Below are 25,288 nucleotides of genomic sequence, written 5' to 3'. Positions count from 1 at the left end.
AAACAAGGCACAACAAATGTATGGAAAAAGAACAGGGCCTTGTATATTTTGCCAAATTCATCCTTTAACACTCCTGCTCCTGAATCTGTTTTCACTAAAATTATGTTTTAGCATTTGTGACTGCTGAAATACCCTTGAAAGCACAAATCAAGCAAAAAGAAATGCCTGCCTGACTCTGTAGAAGAGCCTAAACCAGTAGCTCTCTGGTAAGTAAACTGTCTCATTTGTCTCTGTGAAGACCTCATGGGCAACATGATTTTATAGCAGTGGAATCTGAATTTATCCAGGACACCATAGGATTTGCTTCTGGCTGCAGCCATGTAAGCAGAACTTGGTCTTTTGTCTCCCTTTTCTGCTGGGACCAGCCTGCATTTGCTTCACACACTTAACTTGCCCATATAGGGATAGCTGAACTGGATCTCTATACACTGTTCCATGGAACCAGGTAGCAAAGGGTCACTAGCCAAGCAGTGTGGAGGGCAGTAGCAATCACACAAAGAAGAATAGACTGGGCAACCTAAAGATAAGTGTGGTAAGGGAGGCCTGTTGACCTGGAAGAGATTAACAACTGAAGCCAGTTACAATGACATGGCAAACTACAAGATGGAGATTGAGCCAGACCACTTTGATGGCATCACAGGAGCCAAGACTCAAGCAACAGAGCCAGGGCACCTGAACTACAACTTCCAACTCTGAAAAATCACCACCACATTTCATGCTGAAGGGTGTTTTCACAATCAAGAGGAACAAAAAAAAAATTTGGATTTTACATGACTGCAGAACAAAGTAACACAAATGCAAAAGTTGAAAACCTGCTCTTACATATTTTGGTCCTGTTGTGATATAAAGTACACAGGAGTCTGATAATAACAAACCTTAGCAGCTGCAGGTCTTTATGTTTGGCTATCAAGCCAGCCAGCCAAGCTCTTGAGAAGCATACAACAGAAACATGTGCATTCTAAAGTACTCAAACCGAAAACTAAATTATACGAATTCCTCCTCTATGAGGCAAGGAAGGAAGTGGCATTTGTATCTTTCAAGCCTGGATTGAACAACACAATATTTAGAAATCTCTAAAAGAGCCAAAACAATCCAGAGTCCTTTTGCTTGCCTTCTATCTTTTTTTTTTTTTAATCCCACAGGAAAAGTATCTTATCCACTGCAGTTCCAATTTTCTAGGAAAGGCTTATCACAAAAGAAGTTCTCTCTGACATTTTTAAGGAAAATCAGCTGCTTTTTGCTGAAACAGGCATTAAAATAGTTAATATATACTACAGCATTAAACAATAAATATGAAGTTACTAAAGTTTTCCAAATAAGGGCCCAGGATGAGAGAAAAGCATTCTGTGCATGTGACCACATCCCTTATTTGAAAATACTTGACCAACAAATAGTACTTAAGGGCAGACGGTGATGTCTGTTGGTACATTGCCTACCAGCTCTTGATGCTAAATGAAATAGAAATAAATCAGAGAAGCTGCCTAGCATCTCAAAGAAAATTATATGAACACCTGTGTTTATGAGCACTGGCTGACCAAATTTTCATTATGGTCTACGTACACATCAGGCAGTGGAGAAAGGCAAAACAAAGTCCCCTTAGAAATCAAATGGTCCCCTACTACACAAAAAGTCTAGAAAGTTGGTGGCATTTTTCAGTGAACCTGTATATATTTTTTAATTTTATATAAAATCACCTTGTCTGCAGTCCTTTCCTAATTACACCAATAGTCAATATCATAAAACCAGCTTATACTCACAACATTGATTTTACATAAAGTTTACTGGGGTATGCACATTACTGTTTCATCAGAAAGCAATTTCTGCACAAAAAGATTAGATCAATTCATTTCTCTAACCTATGCTAATACATAAAATGCCTCATTAACCAGAGGAAACCCTCTGCATCATCACTATAATTCAAATAAAATTATGAGTCAAACTATCATCTTTAAAACAGAAAACCTACAGAGATTATTTTGTTTTGTATTGTCATATCAAATTAGCAATGGACAGCCAGCTCTGTCTCCAAAAAGGAAACAAGACAAAAAATGAAAATGCTTTCTAAACTTCTTAAACTAAAGCTTTTTAAACTATGAAAGTATACTGAATATAGCTTAGAAAACACACCATCAAAAACCAGATTTATGCACATAAGACCTGCAACATGGTGTAAACATTTGCCTACACTCAAATGCTTGGAAAAGCACACACCAACTGCTGAAGTTTCCTTAGCTTGACGAAGGGTTTTTCAACCCGAAAGCTTGCTTAATAACTATTCTCCAACCATTTGCGTTGGTCTAATAAAAGATATCAAATTCACCCACAGAACCTTGTCTGCCTGTGAACTGTAGTAGTACATATCCGTAGATATACCATTCACAATGCAGGTGCACATGAGTAGAAAGGTCCCACACACTTAAGTGCTCATTGGTTGAAAAATTCAGGCTGGGAGTTGCAAATAAGCCCAAGACTTCTTTTACTATGTAAAAAGTGAAAATGTAAAAGGAAGCACTTTACCCATTTCATCCAGGATAACTTTTAGAACACTCTAATAGCACTTGGAGAGCACCAAGTATTATCTTTCTCCATGCTTAATCTCCAACTGCAGGGGCACTCAACCTCTGGCCCACAGTCCAAACATGGCCCATGGAGCCTTGGAATCTGGCCCACAGGGCTCCCCAAGGGCCAGGAAAATTTGGAAGTGGGAGAGGAGTGGCAGTATTGCCACCCCTCTTTGCTGCCAAAATCCCAAGCCCCGTGGGCCAGACTGGAGCCAAGACATGCCCACTTCCCTCCAGCCAGCCAGGCTAGGACTGGGCTATGACCCCTCTCCCTGCACAGGTGGTTCAGGGCCAGGTCAAGCCGCTTCCCTCCACCCAGCCACATTCAGGGCAGGCCATGCCCCCTTTCTCCAGCAAAGCCAAGCCGCACCCCATCTCCCCACAGGGCTAGATCAGGGCCAGGTCACAGTCCTTCCCTGCAGCAAGGCCAGGTTGGGGCTGGTCCAAGTCCACTTGCACCATGTGGCTGGATTGAGGCCAGGCTGTCCCTACCCCTCAGTGCTGCTGGAGGGGGCCCCGCCACCTCCAGTCCTTAGAGAGAGAATACCGAGCATGCAGCCCATGAGCCAAAAAGGTTGAGCACCACCGTCCTACTGAATTTCTGGGCGTTTTGAGCACCTAATTCTATATGGTTACTTTGATTGCTTGGATTAGGACTGGGTATTCAGGGCTAGGAATTCCCTAATGAAACACCAATCCTCCTAAATAATCTACACACCACAGACCCATGCAGAGTACCACCAAAATCAGTGGGGATCTGCACAGATGTAGGCATCTGTCCATGTGTAGGTAGGGGACCCAATATCTTCAAGTAAAAAACAGTTCTAAAAGGGATAGCAATGGTTTTGGGTATGGTGGCAAGAGGAAATTCCACTTCTGCTTGGATATGCTGAACATCTTGTAAAACACACCACTCAGGATAAATGAAACAATGTTATTTCTTCTACTAGGCTTCTCTGTGCATTTGACAATAATGCTTTCACTCATTCCTTTGTGTAATCATTCAATTCCTTCCTTGGAACATGCACTGTATAAAAACCCTTCCTAAATCCCCTTTAAAAAAAGTGAAGAATTTGACGACATGCCATTTAAACATCCCCCATCACATGCTGCACATTTTCAGCTGGTGCGGTCTCTGAACCGCGGTCTCTGAACACTTCGTTTAGAACATACGCAGACTGACTTGCTTACCTCCTTGGATTCCTTTCACTGTAGCAGTTTTGCCAGCATTATCAAGTCCCACCATCACTAGTGTCACCTTCCTTCAAAAAGAAAAAAAAAAAGAAAGCATGTGAAGGCTTTTTCCTTTTAGTTAACCATTGTTTTAGCAAGCCTTTGAATGCACACACAGCCAATGTACACAAAGTACCTTAAAACTAAAAGCTTCAAAATATCAAGCAGCAGAAAATTACATGGAGGTATTGTATGCTCAACATGTCAAACCACCTGATCAAGAAGTAAGTGACAAATTAACCAAACTCAACACTTAGACCATTACTTGAAAAGATTCACCCAAAACTTATTGATCATACCTTTAACTTTCTTTTTGCTTGCTAAAGCTTATTTTTCATGCTCTGTAAGTCTGCATCTCATTTTCCACATGGCCATATTCTTCTGAATAACTGCAAGAATCTCTCACATGCACATGCCCACACCCAACTCGATCACTGGGGATTTGTTCCTATTCTATTAATGCACAACTTAAGTGTAGATAGGAAAAGCCCCTACAAGCTAAGTGGCCAGTGATACTTCAATTTCAAAACAGGTATCATATGCTCTACTGCAGGGGTGTCAAAGATATGGCCCACAGAGCCCCATCACCTAGCCTCCTGTGCCAATCCCAACAGCAGGAACCAGCCTTTTCACTATTATGATACAACAAATCAACTCTTACAGCAAAACCCCTCTTTTAATAAGCTGTTCTCCCAGTCCCATGGGGGTTCATTACAGTGATACTGTATGGCAGCAAGAGGGACCAGCCTGAGGTACAAGTGCCACATACAGGCTTTGCATACATCAGTTGCGGGCAACATGTGGCCTTTGGGCTGGATCTGGCCTGTCAGGCCATTTGATCCAGCTCACAGGGCACCTAAGAAGTTTCAAAAATTAATATTTATCTGGTCCTGGCTGTCTGTCAAAGATGACAGGAGCCAGGGGCAGCAGGGCCCAGGGGAAGTCAGCAGAAGTCAGGAGAAAAGCCAGCCCCCAACCCAGAAGTCTCTGCCTGCAGTTGCTTTCCCTTCACGCAGCTGTCTCCAGCACCACGTGGCCCCCAGCTGCATCACTGGAATGCAGGAGCACTGAGCTGTGCCGCTACCCTGGGGTCAGGAACGGGAGGGGAGGGGGGTGTCTGTGCAATGAGGGAGAAGGAGACAGAGACAGCAATGAGGGAAGGAGAGAGAGAGAGAGAGAGAAAGAGAGATGAGCAAAGCAGAGTGCGCGTGTGTGCGTGCGCAATGAGGGAGGGAGAGGGAGAATGTGCATGTGTTCGTAGGGCAAGTCCCACAAGCACCCCCCAGCATCCACATGCAGCCAGACCCCCCTTGCACTGCTATACATGCAGACCCCCACACCCCCTCACACAGCACAGCCACCCTCCCCCCACACACAGCCTCCCACAAACCCCATACCCACCACACCCCACATATCCACAAACACCCGCATGCTCCCTCACTGCACATACCTGTCCACCTCCACAAAACCCCCTCACACACCCATACCCTCCCCCACATACCCACAGCTCCCCACAAACCTATTCCCACCTACCCCCACAATATACAAGAGTAAGACTTCATTTTAAGCTATGGTACAATCATTTCCATGTACACTACACAAACAGGTAAATCAGGACAAAAATATTTTTTTAATCAAATTAATGAACGTTGTATGTTTGAGTTTTAAAATACAATTTGGTGTTTTTCTAGTTCTGAGATGTCAAAACCCCTTGCTGAAAGGAGTATTTCCAGGGGCAAAGGGAGGGGCTTCTGGTGGCAAAGATCAAGGGTTAGGGGGAGGGACTTCTGGTCCCAAGATGGTGACCAGAGGGTAGGAAATCTGTTAAGGGGCGAGGCTACCCATGTGGCCCTTAACAGCTTACCAAAACTCAGTAAGTGGCCCTCCGCCCAAAATAATCGCCCGCCCCTGGTGTACATGCAGCACAGCAGATCAGGGAGAATCCAATAGTATAGGAAGCGGAAGGCAGAGCAGAGCAGATCAGGTACAGGGCAGGAAGGAGAAAGTAAAGCATCAGATTGGGCAGAGGAAGAGGACTGGGACATTCACAGAGGGTGCAAAACTAATTTATAGTACATCTGCCAAAAAGATTGCCCCTACCGTATTACAGAATAGTGTATAATCTGATTAATATGATTAATATAAAAACACTGGACTAATACGGAAGCTTTAGTAACCAGCAGGAAAACAGTAGAAATGTGGTTATTTCTGCCTCCTTAAGATTACATATGTTAACACAACACGAGAGACAGAATTTGTGGAACTGCATGCTACTACTTTCAGAGAATCCAGAAGGCTGATGGAGAGAGTTCAAAGGCTGGAGGGCAGGATCATAAACAAAGACCAGAGGAATAAAGGGAAATAATCAAAAGTATTTGTAAAATCACATATGTTTATACTAGATTAACACTGTCATACATCTGACACACCTGAGATGCATATTTTAACAAACTTCACAAATTTGGATTCTACAGAATCTAATTTTTAAAAATATATCATTACCTTCTACTCAAGGTTATCAAGAAATCTTTTTAGAGGTAAATCAAGTATAAATAAATGCACTGTTTTCCCTCAGCCTGCAAGTAGCCAGTCTACAGGCATCAACTATCTCATTCAAAGAAACGTGGGTAGGGAATGCAGGGAAGGAAAAGAAACAAAGGGAAGAAGTAAAAAAGGTGAGCCAAAATGCTCATTGTAGCAGAAAAATACTTAAATATTGATGAAAACTGATATTTTTAAGAAAATCATAATCACCCACTGTAATCTAGTTCCTTATGATACAAGTTTTATGGAAGGATTGGAATTCTGAGAAGTTATATCCTAAACCAAAGACCATCATTAAAAACAGAATCTAGTCCTCTAAACAGTGTGATTGTAACACTTGTTTATAAGTTATTTCTGAGGACTTAAGTGAAAATCCGGGCTACCCCAGTAAAGGATTTTGGTATGCTACACTTTAGAATTAAAAAAGAATTCTGAAAGAGGTTCTTTAAAAAAAGTAATTATCCACCACTTCCCACTGCCCCAAATTTCAATATAAGCAACCTGACTAAAGTCAGTATTATAAGCGTTATGAATCTTTTCAGCAAAAAATAAAATTAAAATTTAAAAAATTACCCAGTATTACTAAAGGTTGGTTTGTGTTTTCTTTTAAAGTTTAGTGACTGAATTCTCTCTCTTTTTTTTTAAATCAAAATCAGTGAAGTATCACTAAGAAGAACCAAAGTTAGATAGTAGTATGGAATAACCTGGGGTACCTAGTACACTCTGCAAAGCCAGTTTCAGTACATATAATTATAGAAATGAAGAATACTTCAATCTGCTCAGTCTTACCTGACAGGCTCCTGCCACCGTTTTAACCAGCTACAGCAATTGGCCATCAGACTAAACATCCTACTTTATCAGCCATCCAGAGCCAAGGAAGCTACAGAAACGATATGGAGGCAGGTCAACAGATCCAACAAGAGAGACATAGGAAGGCGGTGGAGATATCAGCAATTCAGATGCCGTCTTGTCACTAGTAGCAATGACAAAAAGCAAAACAAGCAGACAGTCCCTATATGAAACCAAAACAAACTTCTCTTCCCTTACTAGGAGCCTATTCAGAACTATTGCCTGTGTCTTAACTTCCTATGTAGAAAAGGCTGGTAGGGGGAGAACTATCCTTGATTTCATGCATCTCTGCAGCAGCAGCACTATTGTAGCTACACAGCCCAAAACTAATGCAGAATCTGAAATTGGTGCAATACTACTTATCTTGGTTTCAAGCAGAAACCAACTCCACCAGTGCAAATTGCTGCCTTGTTAACTAATATAGCCCTTATTTCATCAGTCAGCTTAGTTAGGCAATGATTCCAAGCTTAGGTAAGAGCTCATCTTTCCACTGGGATTTTAAGATAATGCAGGATCACAAGGGAGAGAGGGGCATTTTTAATCTATATATATAAATTTTATATAAACACCTCTACTAAATTCCATGCCATGTATTACGAGTTGTCAGTTAAAATGCAAAACAAACAGGCTCTATCTGCAGTAATATGAGGACATTTTTGCTAGGTTCTTATAAAAGGAGGAAAATGTCACTTCAACTAACATGGGCAGCAATGCTCAACCTCTTTCCCCCAGCAGGCTAGGTGGGCAGTGCCTGGTCCAACCATGGGCCAGATGCTGGTTCTACTCCAGCACCTGGGGCCAGTGTCACAGCCATCATCTGGCGACATGGAGGGGGGAAGGGGACAGAGGCTTGACAGGGCCCTGCAAGGGGTAAAGGGATGTGACCTGGCTCCAATGGGTATTCAGGACTTGGGGTTTGGCTATTTGGAAGAAGGAAGAGTGGTCATATTAATGGCCACCACTCCCCTGCTGCCAAGTTTCCCAACCTGTAGGGAGATCCATGGGCCAGATGCAATGGTTCTGTGAGCCGCATATGGCCTGGAAGTTGGGCAGCCCTGAACTAGGGCATGAAACTTTAAAACTAGTGCAGAGTCAAAAAACAGTAGTTCCAAATGTTTCATTCCCCTGCACCCCAAATTCACAAATTTTATTGGGTTTACCATCTCATTCCACCCTACCCAAGTCCTCCTTTACCCTCCATCCTTTTTTCTTTTGAAACAAAAAAAAAGTGCCAATGGTGTTGGCAGTGGTATTGCTTACAGCAGCATCCTACCCTCAATCTGCTCCAGGTAGCCAGAGAAGCTTGAGTCTCATTCTGACATCCCAGAATGAAGACTCACAGGTCTATCTCTGGGGTTAAGAATCAGAGCAGGGGGGAGGGGCAGGCAATAATGGCCAACTTTTTTGGCAGGCATGCTACAAGTTAAGTACACCCCACCCAGTTGCTCCGATTCCTACCCCCAGAGATGTACCTGACAGTCTGCACTCTAGGGTGCCAGAATGAGACTCAGGCCTCTCTGGCTACCTGGAGAAGATTGGGGGTACGATGGTGCTGTGAGAAGTGCCAACTGCCAGATTCCCTGAATCTGCCAACAGCCATATTTCCCTGACCCACCAGGGTTTTAGGGTTATGGCTACACTTCCAGCCTAGGGACAGTAAAAAGGTCATTCAACCTAAATACCTCCTTTTCCAATGGGAGCACACTGGGACCGCTTTTCAGGGAGTTAGGATGGTAGAAAACTCCCTACAAAAGACAGTAAAAGAATGCTGGCGTTGTGGTCTTAACCATTAAAAAACTTCAGACATGGGCAACCTGGCCAGGAAAAAAAATGGAGGGACATGGTATCACAGCACAGAAAAACTTCAGGACTCGCCATGGAAGGACACTGGCTGAAGGATGAAGAGATAAAGAAAGGTCTTTGTGATTCAGAAAATAAGCCAGATACATAAGGTGGTACCCTAGATCCCCAACAGCATTCAAGAGAAGTAAGCAACCCCAGACAGGGAACCAAGTTACTGGTGGCTTGTCTGAGCCTATATATTTCCCACGCTGGGTGGAGTAAACAGTAATTGGCTCTGGACTTCTTAGAAACCCACCTGCCTGTTTCCTTCCACATATTATCCCAGAAGAGAGGAACTGTAACCAGTAAAGCCACCCAGGGAAAGCTACGATAAAGTGCTCACCATGGTGACTGCACCTTTGGCAGAGGGAGGGGCAGGGGCAGCACAGTTAAAAGGGCCTAGGACAGCAGTGCTAGGAATTTCTATTTCCACGCAGAGAGAACACAAATTCCACAAAGAATGCCAGAAAGGTCAGAGAAAGAGGCCATTTGATCCACTGAGATCAGAGGAAGATTAAGAACAGACTGACCCAGCATTGCAGGACCTAAACATGGGGAGGGTTTGGTGTGGGTAAGAACACGGGTAGTACCCTAAATACAGGGAAGGTCTAAACATGGGGAGTATCCAGGGAAGGAAGTTTCTCCAGACCCAGACATGGGGATAGTGGTGGTCACGAATGCAACAGGCTCAGCAGCAATATACTAATGGGAAACCGATCTGCCATCCCCTCAAAAGTATGCTGGCGCTGCTACCAGGAAACTCAGATGACAAGGAGGCACATGCTGTAGCTAATAAGAATAGATGTGAAGCATTACTCAGTCACTGAAAGACAGACTGATGTTCTCACTCACCCCAGAGCTTCCAAGCTATAGCCAGAGGATGATGAGGGCGTCTTGCCACTGCCATACTCCTGACTGCAGAAAGGTCTCCAAAACAAACAGCCACTTACCATAGCCCATGTCTTCCTCCCATAAATAACTCCAGCACCTATTTTTTGTGTAGCTGGTAACCTCTCCAGGCAGGAGCAGCAGCAACAGCCTGCAACTGAACTGTTCATTGGTTTTACTGCCACTTACAAGACATGAGCGTTAACTACAACTCGTACCAAAAATCACGTCAGCTTCGCCCTGCTATGCGATGGGCGGCAGCTGAAAACTGGAGCTGTCTGCTACATCCCAAATAAACTGCTCTCTCGGTCACCTCCAGATACAAAGCAGGAGATGAGAGAAATAAGTAGCCACTATCAAAGGTGACGTATTTTGGGACAACCATGAAAAAAGTCGAGGGGGGAGAAACAGATGCATCTTCCCGTTAGCAGCACAGCATCGAGGCCGGGCACCTGGAGGCACGGAGGCGACAGCAACACCGCCAGCCTCACAGCTAGCGCCCCCGACCGGCCGTTACCCGCCCCCGCCGCGCTCACCTGCCCCCGCAGGGCCCGAGGCCGCGGGTCTCCCGCGCTCACCGGCGGCCGCCCCCGGACTCGGCCCGCATGGCTCGCTTGCTCCGTCCCTGGCCGGGGCTGGGGACGCGGGGGAGAGACGAGTCCCACCACAGGCAGCATTCAGCAGCCGAGCGCCGCCATCCCGGCGGCACGTCACCCGCGCCGCCCTCACGTGGGGCGGCCGGAGCTCGCCCATTGGCTGGGGCTCCATGGGGTAGGGAAGGACGCATCACCAGGCTGGTAACCAAGGGTTACCGGAAACGGAGCGGGACCCTGGCAACGGAGGGCTGGGGACCGGGGAAGGAGGCCAACCAATGGGAAACACGATATGCTATTGATTGGCAGCCGGAGGCGGGACGTTGTGCTGTTTGATTGGTAGCTGCTGTCCTGGGGGAGCCAGTGGGAAGCGCGATTTGCTATTGGTTGGCAGCCAGAGGCGGGACCTTCTGTTTGATTGGTAGCCACTGGCCTGTGTATGCGTCTATACACCGTGCTTTAGGGTAGATGGGATGTCTTTTATTAGTCCAACTAAATGGTTGGAGAAAGTGTTCTTTGCTCCCCCTCTGCCTGAAGAACGGTGTTTGTGCCCAAAAGTTTGCAAAGAACAATTTTTCCAGCTATGAAGTTGGTGGAGCAGAAGGAAGAGTATGCTGAGATTGTCAGCAAGGGCCTTCGCTGCTCAAGTGGCTTCTTTTGAGCAGCTGTTATGATCCCGTTTTAGCTTTATGTTGGCTCTGAAAGGATGAGAAATGATGAGTATACATTGGAGTATTTGAATTCCTAGGTAGACTGAAGCCTTATTTATGTTGTTTGTGATGTCAGTGGTACTGTCCATCCCTTTTTATGTGACACGCTTGGACTTTCTGTCCTATAAGGATAGATGTCAGATAAAAAGCAGTGATCATTCCCTTCTTATACCTTGGGGCAAAAACTGGCTGATGTTGTTGCATGCTGAGGCAATAATGGATAAATGAATTGAGCATCAAGTTTGCTTTTCTAAAATGCATCAACTATGTGTGTCTGTGCTGTATACTTGGGGCCTGATCCACATGTATAAAATCAGAACCCATACATCTTAACTATTCAATGTGAGTAATGGTATTTCAAGCCTTGGATGAATCTAGGGCCAGATTCTGCTACTTTCATTGATACTGAGTTCTAGGAAGGGAGACACAACTATCTGCAAAGTGCATTTATTCATTATGAAGGTGGAAAGATCTATGCCTCAGACATCTATATAGATTTCTGAATCCACCATTCTGTGGGGCATTATTTGAAAGAGAACAGTAGCAGTGCAATCTTTGCTGACATTTTGAATGTACAATGAATGTTTGGCAGAAGTTGTCCATTGCACTCAGCTTTGTGTGTAACGCTGAACTTTTATGAAGTGTTTTGTTATTAAGGATCAACTATAACATAACCCTTTAGTAGGATCATAAATCTTTAATTACAGCTCAATATGGTGCTGACTGAAATTGCTTTTGGAATTAAACAATTCTCCTAGAGGTAATGAACAAGCAATTTCTTTTACAGGTAAAGAAACTGTAACTTCTCAGAGTGAAGACAAGACATGTAAAAGTCCCACTGACTTTAGTGGGAGTTGCACTTAGGAAAGGCAGGATGCAGCCATTTATCTGCTCATTAACAGAGGTTGCTTGGAATGCATTCTCATTTGCCGCTCCTTCCTTCCTATTACATATAGGGACGGTTCCAAGGTTGTTGTGCTGATTTTTATTCATTTATTTTGTAGCTCTGCAACACCATCAGCTGCATTTACTTGAGATGCCTGCTTCCGCAGCAATGATCTGGCATGACAGCTTCACTCCACTGGAGGCATCAAGCTGTGGCCAAATCAGGGGGAGATTTATCTTCAAGGAACAGAACTTTTACAGCATTAAAACTATAGAGCTCCTTTTGGGATGAAATATGAATGTGTCTTATCTTTACACTATTCACAACTTCAATGCTAACCTCATCATTCCAAGTTAGCTTTCCTCTAATAACTCTTGCCTGTACATCATCTTTCTCAAACTCTGAGCTTGTTCCTGCTGGCAGGGCTGGAAGACAGAGATTATGTTATTTTTCATGGACCTAGTTAAGATTCTCTCATGATCTTATTAAAACTACACAGATACAAACATAGCTAGGTAATAGGATATATCCAAATAATTTGACTTTAGCTTATTACCAACTTTTTTTTTGCTTAAATCATTGGTTGTCATTAGCTCTTTCTCTCCCCCATCACGTGCCATTTAAAAAAATAATGTAAATGTTAATAATGTAACACTTATTTCCTGTATTCCAGAATTAAGAAAACCTTGAACAAATGTTTATTAAAACAAATCCCGAAGTGTGTGGATAAGAGTAGTCCAGAAGTTTATATATAACAATAGAATCAAGAAACCATGCTTTATGTGTGCTTACAACAACAATCTTTTTATAACTTTCAGTACAAATGAACTGAGTTTGGTACAAATGAATTGAGTGTTTAGATATGTTTCATTCACTGCAAAACCTGCTCCTCTTGAGGGTGTGAACACATAACATAATTGCTATGGACTAATTATCCATGGATTTATTTTTCTTTTGCACCATAGTAAATTTGTTCCATAGTAAAGAGTAGACATATGCACAACGAGCTAGCCCATGCTCATGCAGTAGGCACTATTATAGCATCAGGCCACCAGGTGGCAGAGAAGCACGTTGAGTAATTGGCAATCAGCTGGTATATCAGTCTAATTTACACCCCAGAGTATAGTTACTCCTCACTTTTTTAAGAGATAACTTCCCCTGGCATGGAGTGACTGACACAGTTTCTACATATGTGCCTTACTGCAGACTTGACAACTAGCTCCACAATAAAGTATAGCAAGGTTTTTGTGTAGATGTGATATCTTTTATTAGATCAACTGAGTAGTTGGAAAAAAGTTCTTTACAAGCTTTTGGGCACAGTCACCCTTCTTCAGGCATAGGCAGTCTCTGCTGTTCTGAAAATCCAAGGAATGAAAGAAATCACATCAAGAAGGAAATCACATGCTACAAGCACCTACAAGAGACGAATCTGGATATCTTCCTAAACGTTATACAACATACACAAAAAGACTATCAAAGACAAAAAGACCACCAAAGATTTATTACACCATCCATTCAACACAAAAAGAAGAAATGTAACCAATTACTACAGGAACAACTTTCCCAGCCATAAAAGAACCTCAGAAGAACAGCACCAATACCATACAACATTCCAACATCACACTTGATGAAACAGAAGGAACCAATCAACCCTATAATATTATCAATGCCTCTACACACATACCAAAGATGAAAAATAGGTCTTTCCCAAAAGGTGTTACTTTCTGTCCAGAAAAACACCCGAATAAGATACTACAATGTGGAGAACTAGAAGAATTTTTTCGTTGCCTCCATCTGGAGGAGTATTTCCACAACCAAAAGGAATCCACTTTCAACACAAATTCATCCGGTGACAACATCAATGAAAAAATTGACACCCAAAAGCAAAAAAACCCCTCAGATTGGACACCTTACAGTGGATAAAATTCGAACTTCAATCGCTACAGTGACTGCTTCAGAGAAAGAATGAACAATTAAATACTCAACAACAAACACCACTATAACAACCTCTCCCCCAGAAAGAAGGGTTGTTGAATCTCTAAGATCCAACCACTAAATAGTAATAAAATCAGCAGATAAAGGAGGAGCTGTAGTTATCCTTAACCATGAAAACTACATAAAAGAAGCCAACAGACAACTCTCTACACTACCTACTATAAAAACTTCTTCAGGCATAGGAAGTCAGACATGGGCAACTTGCTCCCAAAAGCTTGCAAAGAATTTTTCTCCAACTACTCAGTCTAATAAAAGATATCACATCTACCCAAAGAACCTTGCCTGCCTATGTCCTTAGGCCAACACAGCTACAACCAAAAGCCCAGCAATAAAGTATCCTAGTCTACACCTGTGCCAGAATTAAGGCACACTAAATTAATTAACTCTGCAATAGGATAGTATTACTGGGGCAGTACTATCCTATGGTGGAGTAATTAAGGGCATTGAAACACACGTGTAGACTGTGACTGGGGCTGGCTGGGATGTGAGGATGCTATAGTGCAGGGACTGCCTGCTGCCTGGTCCTGTACTGTGGCACCCTCCTGCCTGAGCCAGCACCTTGGGAGCCTGGGGCTGACCTCCAGGCCCCCTGCCAGCCTGGGGCTGCTGTACCCCAGGTCAACATGCTGCAGTCCCAGGCACACATGGACACTGTGCCCAGGACCAGCTGACTCTGGCATGAACTGTGCTAGAGTTTTATTTCTGCATGTTAATTGCATGTGTAAATGCACCCTGTGCATCAGTTCCACTTTCACCATGAAGTGAAGTCAAGGCACTCCAGAGGGAACATGAGTCAGCAGCAATTTCTAACTTTTTAAAAAAGGAAGCTTGTCACAGAGTAGATTTGAGGTACACAGTAATAACACTTTGTATGATCACTAAACAAAAATAGTGCAGAAAAAATATAATGAGGGAGTCTATCAGAAATAGAACAATCTTGCTTCAATATACTTGTCATCCTCCTCTGTGGACATAAATGCCTGTTTCGTATTGGCAGTTAGATTAATTATCATTCCTGTTATCTACAGCTTTGTATGGTTTAAGTGTGCCTAGCTTTCATTGTAGCCAAGCCAAAACCATTGCTTGTCGCCTATGTTTTAAAAGCTTTCTTTCAAAGGGAGAGGGGGAAGGAAAGACTCCCATGATGCAGATTATGGTGCTACTACAACATTCAGGCATGGGGTCCTCTTTAATTATTTGAAGTTTTCTCGGCTACATTAAATTAAGCAGCGCTCCTTCACTTGGCCCTTGGCACTGGTGGAGCTCCTTTGGTCTTAAAAGAAAAGCTATTTTTACAACCATTGCCCCCAGCAAACCGTGCACTTAAGAGACTATATCATCACAGCAAAATAATCATAGCTGGGAAAAATAAACAAATTCAAACTCTATTTTTGTCTGAGGGAGGGCCTTCTCTTGAGTTAGCACATAAAAAGATTTCTGGAATCAAGGTTGGCATAAATATGTAGAAGAGCTATTAACTTGGAAATCAGAAGATAAGGATGGGATAACCTCATAAAGTCTCCACACGGGAACATATATACAGCAGAAGGCAAACTGAGTAAATGAGGATGAAGTTACTAAAAAGATATACTGTCAGGAGGTGAAATAGTGAACATCAATGAAGATGCATGCTGGGGAGATGTTTCTGTCAACACAGTGATGGTAGCTGTTCCAACTGGGACATTGGTTAAGATCATACTGTCACAACCCAAGGGTGTGATTTTGTGTGTGCGCGCTTTGGCACTGCTAAATTATTTCCCGCCACAAGGAGCTTTCTTTGCAGGGTGCATTTCTCAGTTGCAAAGAGAAAACCCCGGTGCAAAGGAGTTCCCGCCCCCCGCATGCAAATTTGTGTCCCACTATTGGCCAGTTCTAAATTATTCCCATGTGGCGGCTAGCGATTGGCTTGCTAGCCGTATAAGAGGCTTGAGCGGTTTCTGCCCAAGTTGGAGGACTCCACAACCAACTTGTGGAGGAGGAGGACTTCACGTCTCGTGAAGAACTCTAAGCGCTGCAGAGCCTAACGGACCCAGCGTGTGCCTTAAGGAGGCTATAGGGGTCTGATCAACCTCTGGCCTCTCCTCGTCACCGAGCGCTATCCCTCGACGAACCCCTTCCCTGCGCACTTGTTCCACGGAGCCTAGCAAGCTTCATGAGTGTGTGTATCCAGAGCTCTGTCCGAGTTATTTCAAGAGGCTCGAGTTTTCTGCGGGTCTTGTTCAAGTTCGTGTTGTGAAGCCTAGCAAACTCCACGTGTCTGTCTGTAACTACAATGCAAGCAAGTTTTTCCTGCCTGCACCGCGACCATCTACGGCGTAAGTAAAATAATCTTTAATCAACTGCTACGCATCCGTGCCTAATTCTAGTCCGCCAGCCTGCATTCCCCAACCCGCATGTCAGGGCTGCTGGCCACAGCCCATCGCACGCCCCCGAGGGCCTCAGACCACTCCCGGCCCGCACATGGCGACGAGGATGGGATCAGGGGAAGGCACGCTGGAGCTAGAATTAGTTAAGAACTGCCCTTGGCGCAGTGGAAAACGCCAAGTAGAAAACTTTATGGAACTGGAGGCGCATATCACTTACCACCAGGCGGGCAGAACGGGTGAAAGGTTTATCAGCGGACGCCTTTCACTGAAGGGAGAAGAGGGAGCTTCCGAAGACGGAGCCCCGAAAGAGAGGGAAGTGTATTTTCACCCCGCGGCATTCAGGTGTATAATGAGTGATGAGCGGGTCCTGTTCAGGCCCCTCGACACTGTGTCCCTCGCCAGAGTCAACCCGGCAGGCGCAGTAAACCCGACCCTCACCTGGGAGTGTGCCTGCTGCCTAAGATGTGCTCGGGAGAGTGAAGAACCGGTGCCGATCGACCGGTTCGCCCCCTTTATGCTGGCGTCTAGATTAAGGGGTCGCGAGCTTCCATCCGAGCTCCGCGAAGATCTGGAGACGGAGGGACGTGCCGCAGATGAGAGGGTGGCCCCACAATACAACAAGGGGGGAGTGCTAACTGCAACTTTTCGCACTGTAACCGATTTAATGCAGAAGAATTTAAGTTTGAAAGCCCAGCTGCGTATGGCTGTTCAAGCAGTCAAAGAAGCGGCTGCAAAAGAAAATCCTGAGACGCCACGCCAAGATGGCGCCGAGCAAGAGGGAGACCGCGTGGAAGAACCAGAAGAGAAGGGTGGAGCTTCGGAGAAACCCGCGAGAGTTCAGCGGGCGACCCCGCCCACCGACGCAGCGTCGCTTCCGGCGACCACGCCTTCTTGTCAACGGAAGGGAGAATCGAGCAGAGGAGTGCATCCGCCCCTCCTGCCTGAAGCAATAACAACAATGACTCCCACAGCAGCATCGACTCCCGAAGTAACAGCTCGTCCTATGGCAACGATCAACCCAGTAACTGATGCACAAGATGAAGTTTGTGCCACCACCAGTCGCATTCGTGCTTGGACGGAGTTACAGCAGCTGTACAAAGAATCTGAAATGGAATCTGACGAGGCTATAGTCTCATGGCTGGAACTCATGTCCATGGAGTTTGAGTAACCTCCTTCGTCAGTTGTCACGACTGCGTATCCTAATGGAGCCAAGATTATCTAGTGATCGGGAACGTCGACACCCGACGGAGGCTGAAGGCGCAAGACACCGCGAATCTGATCTTCCATCATTGCCACAGAGAACACCAGAGGAGCGATACACGTTTGGATTTCTCCTACAGCGTTCTGGACTCAATAAGCAGCAACTTCGGATTTTAGGGGACGCAGGCCAGTGGCAACTGGCCTATGAGTTAGGTTTCCATTATCTAGAAGAACTAGACAACGGCTCCTCGACGATTTCATCTAGTTGAGTGTGCAAGAGAGGGTAGTTCGAGGTAGCAAACACTTGTAATATATGTTTTAAAAATGATAGTGTGGTTCCATGGAAATTTTGTAAATATTTTGATATACGTTAACTTATTTTTTGAGAGTTTTGTTTACAGATCTAGAATTCAAAGTGCGTGGCGAAGAGAAGCCCCAAGAAGGATAACATCATCGGAAGAAGTGAGGGCTTGACGCGCAACTTCGCCATGACGCCCACTGAAGCCCTGATCGTGCAGTTCTTTGTTATGAATCTGATTATGTGTATATGTATTTGTGCTGGTTATTATTTGATTCGATCCCTGGAGGACGAACTTCTTATGTTAGCTAATTCTGTGTTTATCCGTTTAGTTCGACGACCCGTGGTAAGAGCTCTCGATAACCCGAGTAACGAGTGTATGGTATAATTCAGCTGTGCCTTCAGCAAGGGGGGATGTCACAACCCAAGGGTGTGATTTTGTGTGTGTGTACTTCGGCACTGCTAAATTATTTCTCGCCACAAGGAGCTTTCTTTGCAGGGTGCATTTCTCGGTTGCAAAGAGAAAACCCCGGTGCAAAGGAGTTCCCGCCACCCGCATGCAAATTTGTGTCCCACTATTGGCCAGTTCTAAATTATTCCCATGTGGCGGCTAGCGATTGGCTTGCTAGCCGTATAAGAGGCTTGAGCGGTTTCCGCCCAAGTTGGAGGACTCCACAACCAACTTGTGGAGGAGGAGGACTTCACATCTCGTGAAGAACTCTAAGTGCTGCGGATCCTAACGGATCCAGCGTGTGCCTTAAGAAGGCTATAGGGGTCTGATCAACCTCTGGCCTCTCCCCGTCGCCGAGCGCGATCCCTCGACGAACCCCTTCCCTGCGCGCTTGTTCCACAGAGCCTAGCAAGCTTCATGAGTGTGTGTATCCAGAGCTCTGTCTGAGTTATTTCAAGAGGCTGGAGTTTTCTGCGGGTCTTGTTCGAGTTCGTGTTGTGGAGCCTAGCAAACTCCACGTGTCTGTCTGTAACTACAACGCAAGCAAGTTTTTCCTGCCTGCACCGCGACCATCTATGGTGTAAGTAAAATAATCTTTAATCAACTGCTATGCGTCCGTGCCTAATTCTAGTCCGCCAGCCTGCATTCCCCAACCTGTGTGCCAGGGCTGCTGGCCACAGCCAGCCGTGCATCCCCGAGGGCCTCAGACCGCTCCCGGCCCACACACACATGAACAACTGAAGTTGTTGTACAGCATTGCAAGGAGGCTGGGCAGTAAGCATGCAGTTGGACAAGAAATTGGACCAAAATGGAAGCACATCAGTATAAAGATCATGACTGACATATGGATATTTAAGTTTATAAGCTGTTCAGGAAGGGTAAAAGTAGCCTGGTAGCACTGTGTATTAATGAAGTTGTAAATTTAATGAAATTAAATGTAGAAGCATAGCCAACATGGAACTTCTTTGTGTGAAAAATAACAGGGATAGTAAAAAGATTCCCCTAGGGATTGCTCTGTTATAGACTTTTGCAAATGGCAAGATCTCTTTAGAAGATTATGGGACAATTCAGTAATACTGGAAATTATGGGAAACTCAATTCCTTGCTCTTGATTGGATAATAAGTGCTACTAATAACAGTAGGGCACAGATATTTTTGGATAGTGTAGTTGATAAATTTCTCTACCAAATGGTTCTTTAGACAATGAGTGGCATTGCTATTTTTCACTTGATTTTAGCTCATGAAAAGTCCAAGTACTATTTGCTGCTTCCCAAGGAGGAAAAATTGGTAAGGAGGAGCTATGGATCTGCTTGAATGATCCTACTTGAATATCTATAAACAAGATAAGAAGAGGACCTTTGAGAAGTGGCAAAAGGGATTGATCAGTAAGGAAAGAAATCTTTCAGAGGTCACAGATTGCCGAAATAAAGCACAAATGCATGTGGAAACAGACCTTGAATTTGCCCTTTTAAAATAATTAAAGAGAAATTAAACAGAAATAAAAAAAAACATCAAAAAACTTGGAGGCAAGAGGTGGGGGAAGTTGGGTGGAAATAGGAACAGTGTAGGTATGGTTCAGGTAATTCTGGACTATATTACTTCAGTTTTCACTAATGATGAAGTAAATAGAGTTAATGGTAGGATACCAAATGAAAATGAAGGAAATGATTATGGAAGTTCCCACATATAAGGTGAAAGCTAATGAATATTGCTTACAGAGATTAAATCTCTTTCCTGAACTCTTGAAGGTATTGTCACAGGAAATAACAGTTAGTACAGCATGCCTCATCAATGAGTCTGTCAATTTAGGAATTATACTCTGTGATTGGAGAACAGCAAGCAGAATGACTACGTGCATGGGTCATATGTTTTTCTTTTTGGAACATTCAAGTGTGTCGGTTTCATTTCAGTTAGCTCCAAACCAGTTATGAAAAAGTCAAATTGGAAATTAGAAGAGGTTTCTAATGATGACAGGAGTGATGTTTTTTGTAAGGTGCTTCCAAGAAAAATCACTGGGTCAAAGAACCTAAATTATTTCAAGATGGAGCTTGGCAAATTTATGGAAGGGATGGTATGATTCTTCTTTCCTTCACCCCCTCCTCGCCCTCACTCCCCCCAGTGAATGCTTTATAGCTAGAGATGAGTTTTATTGTAGTACAGTGTTTTCCCAACCAATTCTTACAAACTACTCAGACTTGGCTGAGGGTTAAACTGATTGCAAATTTGGGGTAAGGAAGGATTTTTTTTTTCCTCCCAAGAGATTAACAAGGACCATGAACTTTTTGCACTTCTAATTTAGTTCAAGGCATGTTTTTTCTCCTAGGATCATCATAAATTACCCTAATACTTCACCAATGGATTGGAGGAGTAGTTATCTTATCTTTACCTGTGGCTTGTTTATTCTTCATATCAATCCACCTCCCAAAATAACCGAACGCCAAAATGAAGTTGTTACTACTGAATGGCTACAAGGGAAAAATAAAAATAAAGGCTGAGGGGAGGGGTTAAATGCACCAGTGCATTCCCCCTGGATCTGCCACTGAAGATACATCACCCCTACAAATCTATATACCTACATAGATCTTGAGTGTGTGAATGGGACGGAAACAAACGGACCTGAAATATGCCATATACAGAAGAATACATTTTGTATTACAATATTTCATCAAGAGTCAATTTACAGACTACAAGCCAATTTACAGATTACAAGCCTGCAAGTACTCATAAGAATTCATGAAGGTTTGATAGTAAATATTGCCCAGGTGCAGCACTTGGTTCCCATATCTAACAGTGTCAGATATTTAGGAGGCTAATTCTACATAGGAGGACAATGCCTCAAAATGGTATTAATGCCTCAAAATGGTATTAATGTTGGGGGTTGGAAAAGAAAAGAAAGGAAAGGAAAAGAAAACAGAAAAGCAGAATTCTTTTCTGCAGAAAATTTTGAATACAATTCCATAATTTCATGTGGCTTCTTCCTAAAATATTCCACTTTAGCAGCTAAACAATTCAAAGCAAAATTATTAGAAACATTTTTAAAAATAACTAATTTTGAAACAGTAAAAATAAAGCTGTTCTGTGTAATTTGAAATATATTTTCCAAAGAAAAGTCCTTTGAAAATTTTCCAACCTAGTCTCTTTACCTATTGGTATTGTAGCAGCACCTGGGGGAAGTCTATGGGTACATACAAGCATTGTACTTCATAGATTTCATAGACATTAGGGCTGGAAGGGACCTCGGAAGATCATCGAGTCCAGCCCCCTGCCCCAGGGGCAGGAAGTCAGCTGGGGTCATAGGATCCCAGCAAGATAAACATCCACATTTCTCTTGAAGGTGTTCAAAGTAGGTGCTTGAACCACCTCTGATGGCAGGCTATTCCAGACTTTGGGGGCTCGGACAGTAAAGAAATTCTTCCTTGTGTCCAGCTTGAAACGGTCTTGCAGGAGTTTATAACCATTCGACCTTGTCATCCCTTGGGGCGCTCTGGTGAACAAATGTTCCCCCAGTTCCTGGTGAACGCCCCTTATAAACTTATAGGTGGCCATCAGATCACCCCTGAGCCTGTGCTTTTCCAGGCTGAAGAGTCCCATAGCTCTCAGCCTCTCATCATAAGGTCTGTTTTCCTGACCTCTGATCATGCATGTGGCTCTTCTCTGGACTCTCTCAAGCTTCTCCACATCCTTTTTGAATTGTGGAGCCCAAAACTGGATGCAGTACTCCAGCTGCGGCCTCACTAAGGCCTAGTACAACGGGAGAATGACATCCCGGGATTCGATTGAGAAGCATCTATGGATGCAAGCCAGCATTTTGCTCGCTTTACTAGATACTAGCATCACATTGAAGGCTCATGTTCATCTTGTGGTCAGTCATGACCCCCAAGTCCCTTTCATCCATAGTGCTAGCCAGTGTAGCACTGCCGAGCCTATAAGGATGCTGCAGGTTTGTCTTCCCAAGGTGGAGAACCTTGCATTTTTCAGTGTTAAACACCATCAGTTTCTCATCCGCCCATTTCCTGAGCCTGTCAATGTCAGCCTGGATTGCCCTCCTGTCCTCAGGTGTGGATGCTTTACCCCAAAGTTTGGTATTATCGGCAAACTTGGCCAGTCTACTTCTGACTCTAATGTCAACATCATTAATGAAGATGTTGAACAAAATAGGTCCAAGGACAGAGCCTTGAGGGACCCCACTGGTTACAGCACACCATGACAATTGACTTCTGTCAACCACCACACTTTGGGTCTGACCACGGAGCCAATTTCCCAGCCAGCAGATCATGGTGGACCTGAGGCCACAGTTGGCCAGTTTTGCCAAGAGGTGATCATGGGATACCAGATCAAAGGCTTTTTTGAAGTCAAGATATACGACATCAATCTCCTCTCCCTTGTCCAGGTGATAGGTCACCTGGTCGTAAAGGAAATAAGATTGGTCAAGCAAGACCTACCCGCTGTCACAACCCAAAGTTGTGAGTTTTTGTTTGTGTGCGCTTCAGCAATGCTAAATTATGTTCCCGCTAAAATTACAGCTTCCTTGCAAGGTGAAGTTCTCTGCTGCGGAAGAGAACTCCGGTGCAATGGGGGATTTCCCGGCAAATTTGCAGCTTCTTTGCATGGTGCATTTCTTTTGCATCTTGGAGATGCATGGTGCAAAGGAGTTCCCGCCATTTGTATAAGAGTTCATGCCACATTATTGGGCAACTCTAATATATGCATACGTGGCGGCTAGCGATTGGCTTGCTAGCCGTATAAAGGGCTTGGGTGGCTTCTGCCCAAGTTGGAGAGAAATCACTTGGAGAGAAATCACCTAAAGAGCGTGAAGATCTCTAAGCGCCGCAGACCCAACGCATTTCTTAAGCAGGCAACAGAGGTCTAAACAGCCTCTAGCCTCTCCCCATCGCCGAGCACAATCCTAGACGTATCCCTTTCCTATATGCTCAATTTTCGAACCCACGGAGCCTTAACAACTCCGGACACCTGAGAACCGAACAGAGCCCACGGAGCTTCGACAACTCCGTGGGAAAGAATTACCAAACCCACAGAACCTTACAACTCCGGGGCCAAAGAACCGAATTTGTCGTAGTCTTCCAACAAGGATTTAAGCAGAGCTGCACCTGGAAACTGTCCAGCCTACACCGCGACCATCTTGGGTGTAAGTAAATAATCTTTCAATCAACCATTATGCTTCTGTGACTAATTCTAGCCCGCGTGTGCCTTGCCGCCGCGCGGTTTCCTCCGACCCCGCGTGCCCGGGCTGCTGGCCGCAGCCCGTGTGCGCAAAGACGGGCCCGGCTCGCCCCCGGCCCGCGCACCCGCAACAAATCCGTGCTGGCTATCCCTCGGGATGTTGCCATCGGCCAGTCCATTAAGAATGGCCTCTTTGATAATCTTTTCTAAGACCTTCCCCGGTATAGAGGTCAGACTGATGGGCCAGTAGTTTGCCGGATCTACTTTCCTCCCTTTCTTGAAGATAGCCACCACATTGGCCTTCTTCCAATCTTTGGGCACTTCACCAGAGTGCCAGGAGTTCTCAAAGATCCGTGCCAGGGGCTGAGCTATGATGCTAGCCAGCTCCTTGAGTACCCTGGGGTGTAGATTGTCAGGGCCAGCTGGGTCCAGCCTCTCAAGGTGTTCCTTCAGGAGGTCAGCATTGATAGAGGGCAAGGAATCTTCCTCACCCAGGCCTCCCTGTCCCGTAATGGGCAGGGGCGTCCCATGGGACTGGTGAAAGACCAATGCAAAGTACTTAGATTGATCTAACTAGGGTTACAGGAAAATAACCTTGATTGGGTTGATCTAAATGCCCAAGCATGCAGGTGTTCACAGGGATTAAATCAAAATTTTTGCACATGATCTAAGTTACCTCACCTCAGGAGATGATCTATTTTAGAAAGATAAATTTTTAACCTGATCTACAATGGGTTAATCCAGGGCTGGGTAATTATTTCGGCTAGAGGGCCACTTAACAAGTTTTGGTGAGCTGTAAAGGGCCACAAGAGTAACCCCACCCCTTAACAGGTGCCCCACCCCTGGTTGCCATTTTGGGACTGAAAGCCCCGCCCCCTAGTCCCTGACCTTTTCCACCGCAAGTCCCTCCCCTTGCCCCCCAGAAGTACTCCTTTTGGAAAAGAGGTTTGCTATCTTGGAACCAGAAAAAAACCCCAAATTATATACTAAAAATCAAAATCTCAAATAACCTATTTTAATTTTATTTCAAAAAATATTTTCATTCTGATTTGTGTGTGTTTGCAATGTGTACATAGAGGTGACTGCATAATAGCTCAAATGAAGTCTTACTTTTGTATATTGGGGGAGGTGTGGGGGGGTGTGAGGGTGTACAGGTGGCTGGGTATAGGATTTATGGAGGGCTGTTGGTGTGTGTATGTGAGGTGTGTATGTGGGATGTTGGGGAGGGCATGTGTGGGAGGCTTGGGGAGGTATGTGGGTGGATAGGTATGCAGAATGTGGGTGTGAGTGGGGTGCTGTGGGTGTGTGTGTGGATGTATGAAGGCGCAGGTGGGTATGGGGTTTGTGGGGGGTTGTGGGTGTGCGGTGTGAGTTGCAGGATGTGTGATGGATGAGGGTGGTTGGGGGGTGTGGGGTGTGCATGGGGGGTGTGGGTGCATGTGTATGGGGGTGTGAAGGGGGTGTATGATGGGGTATGCATGGTGTACCTCCCCCACAAACATGTCCCCATTGCATACAGCCCCCACCCGCCAGTGGCAGCAGCAGGCCCTCAGGGTGCTCACAGCCTGTGGCAGGCAGAGCCCCCCAGTGGTATGTAGTCCTAACAAGCCCCAGGACTGCACATGGCTGGGCTGCTGGCTCCATTGCGCAAAGCTCACATTCTCAAGCCTCACGCTGCCAGGGGAGCACTG

The 25,288-nt window shown here is 44.8% G+C and overlaps 1 protein-coding gene across 5 annotated transcripts in view; it reads right to left on the bottom strand.

Moving 5' to 3' along the window:
• ARL13B (ADP ribosylation factor like GTPase 13B) overlaps positions 1 to 10,645 on the bottom strand; it is a 73,586-nt gene extending 62,941 nt beyond the window's left edge. For 2 of the 5 annotated variants that reach the window (XM_006261306.4, XM_059720583.1), the window contains exons 1-3: positions 10,454 to 10,644; positions 7,128 to 7,311; positions 3,753 to 3,823 (exon numbers count right to left, since the gene is read on the bottom strand). In XM_006261306.4, coding sequence (XP_006261368.2) covers positions 3,753 to 3,823; positions 7,128 to 7,186 — 130 coding nt within the window. In that variant the 5' untranslated portion in view covers positions 7,187 to 7,311; positions 10,454 to 10,644. Of the gene's footprint in view, positions 1 to 3,752; positions 3,824 to 7,127; positions 7,312 to 10,453 lie in introns of all 5 variants that reach the window. The other 3 variants (XM_019476427.2, XM_059720582.1, XM_019476428.2) reach the window with 3 other exon arrangements.
• Positions 10,646 to 25,288: the final 14,643 nt, after the last annotated feature.

Source organism: Alligator mississippiensis, chromosome 1 (assembly GCF_030867095.1).
Source record: "Alligator mississippiensis isolate rAllMis1 chromosome 1, rAllMis1, whole genome shotgun sequence".
Taxonomy (NCBI): Eukaryota; Metazoa; Chordata; order Crocodylia; family Alligatoridae; genus Alligator; species Alligator mississippiensis.
This window is presented reverse-complemented; position numbering and strand designations above follow the sequence as displayed.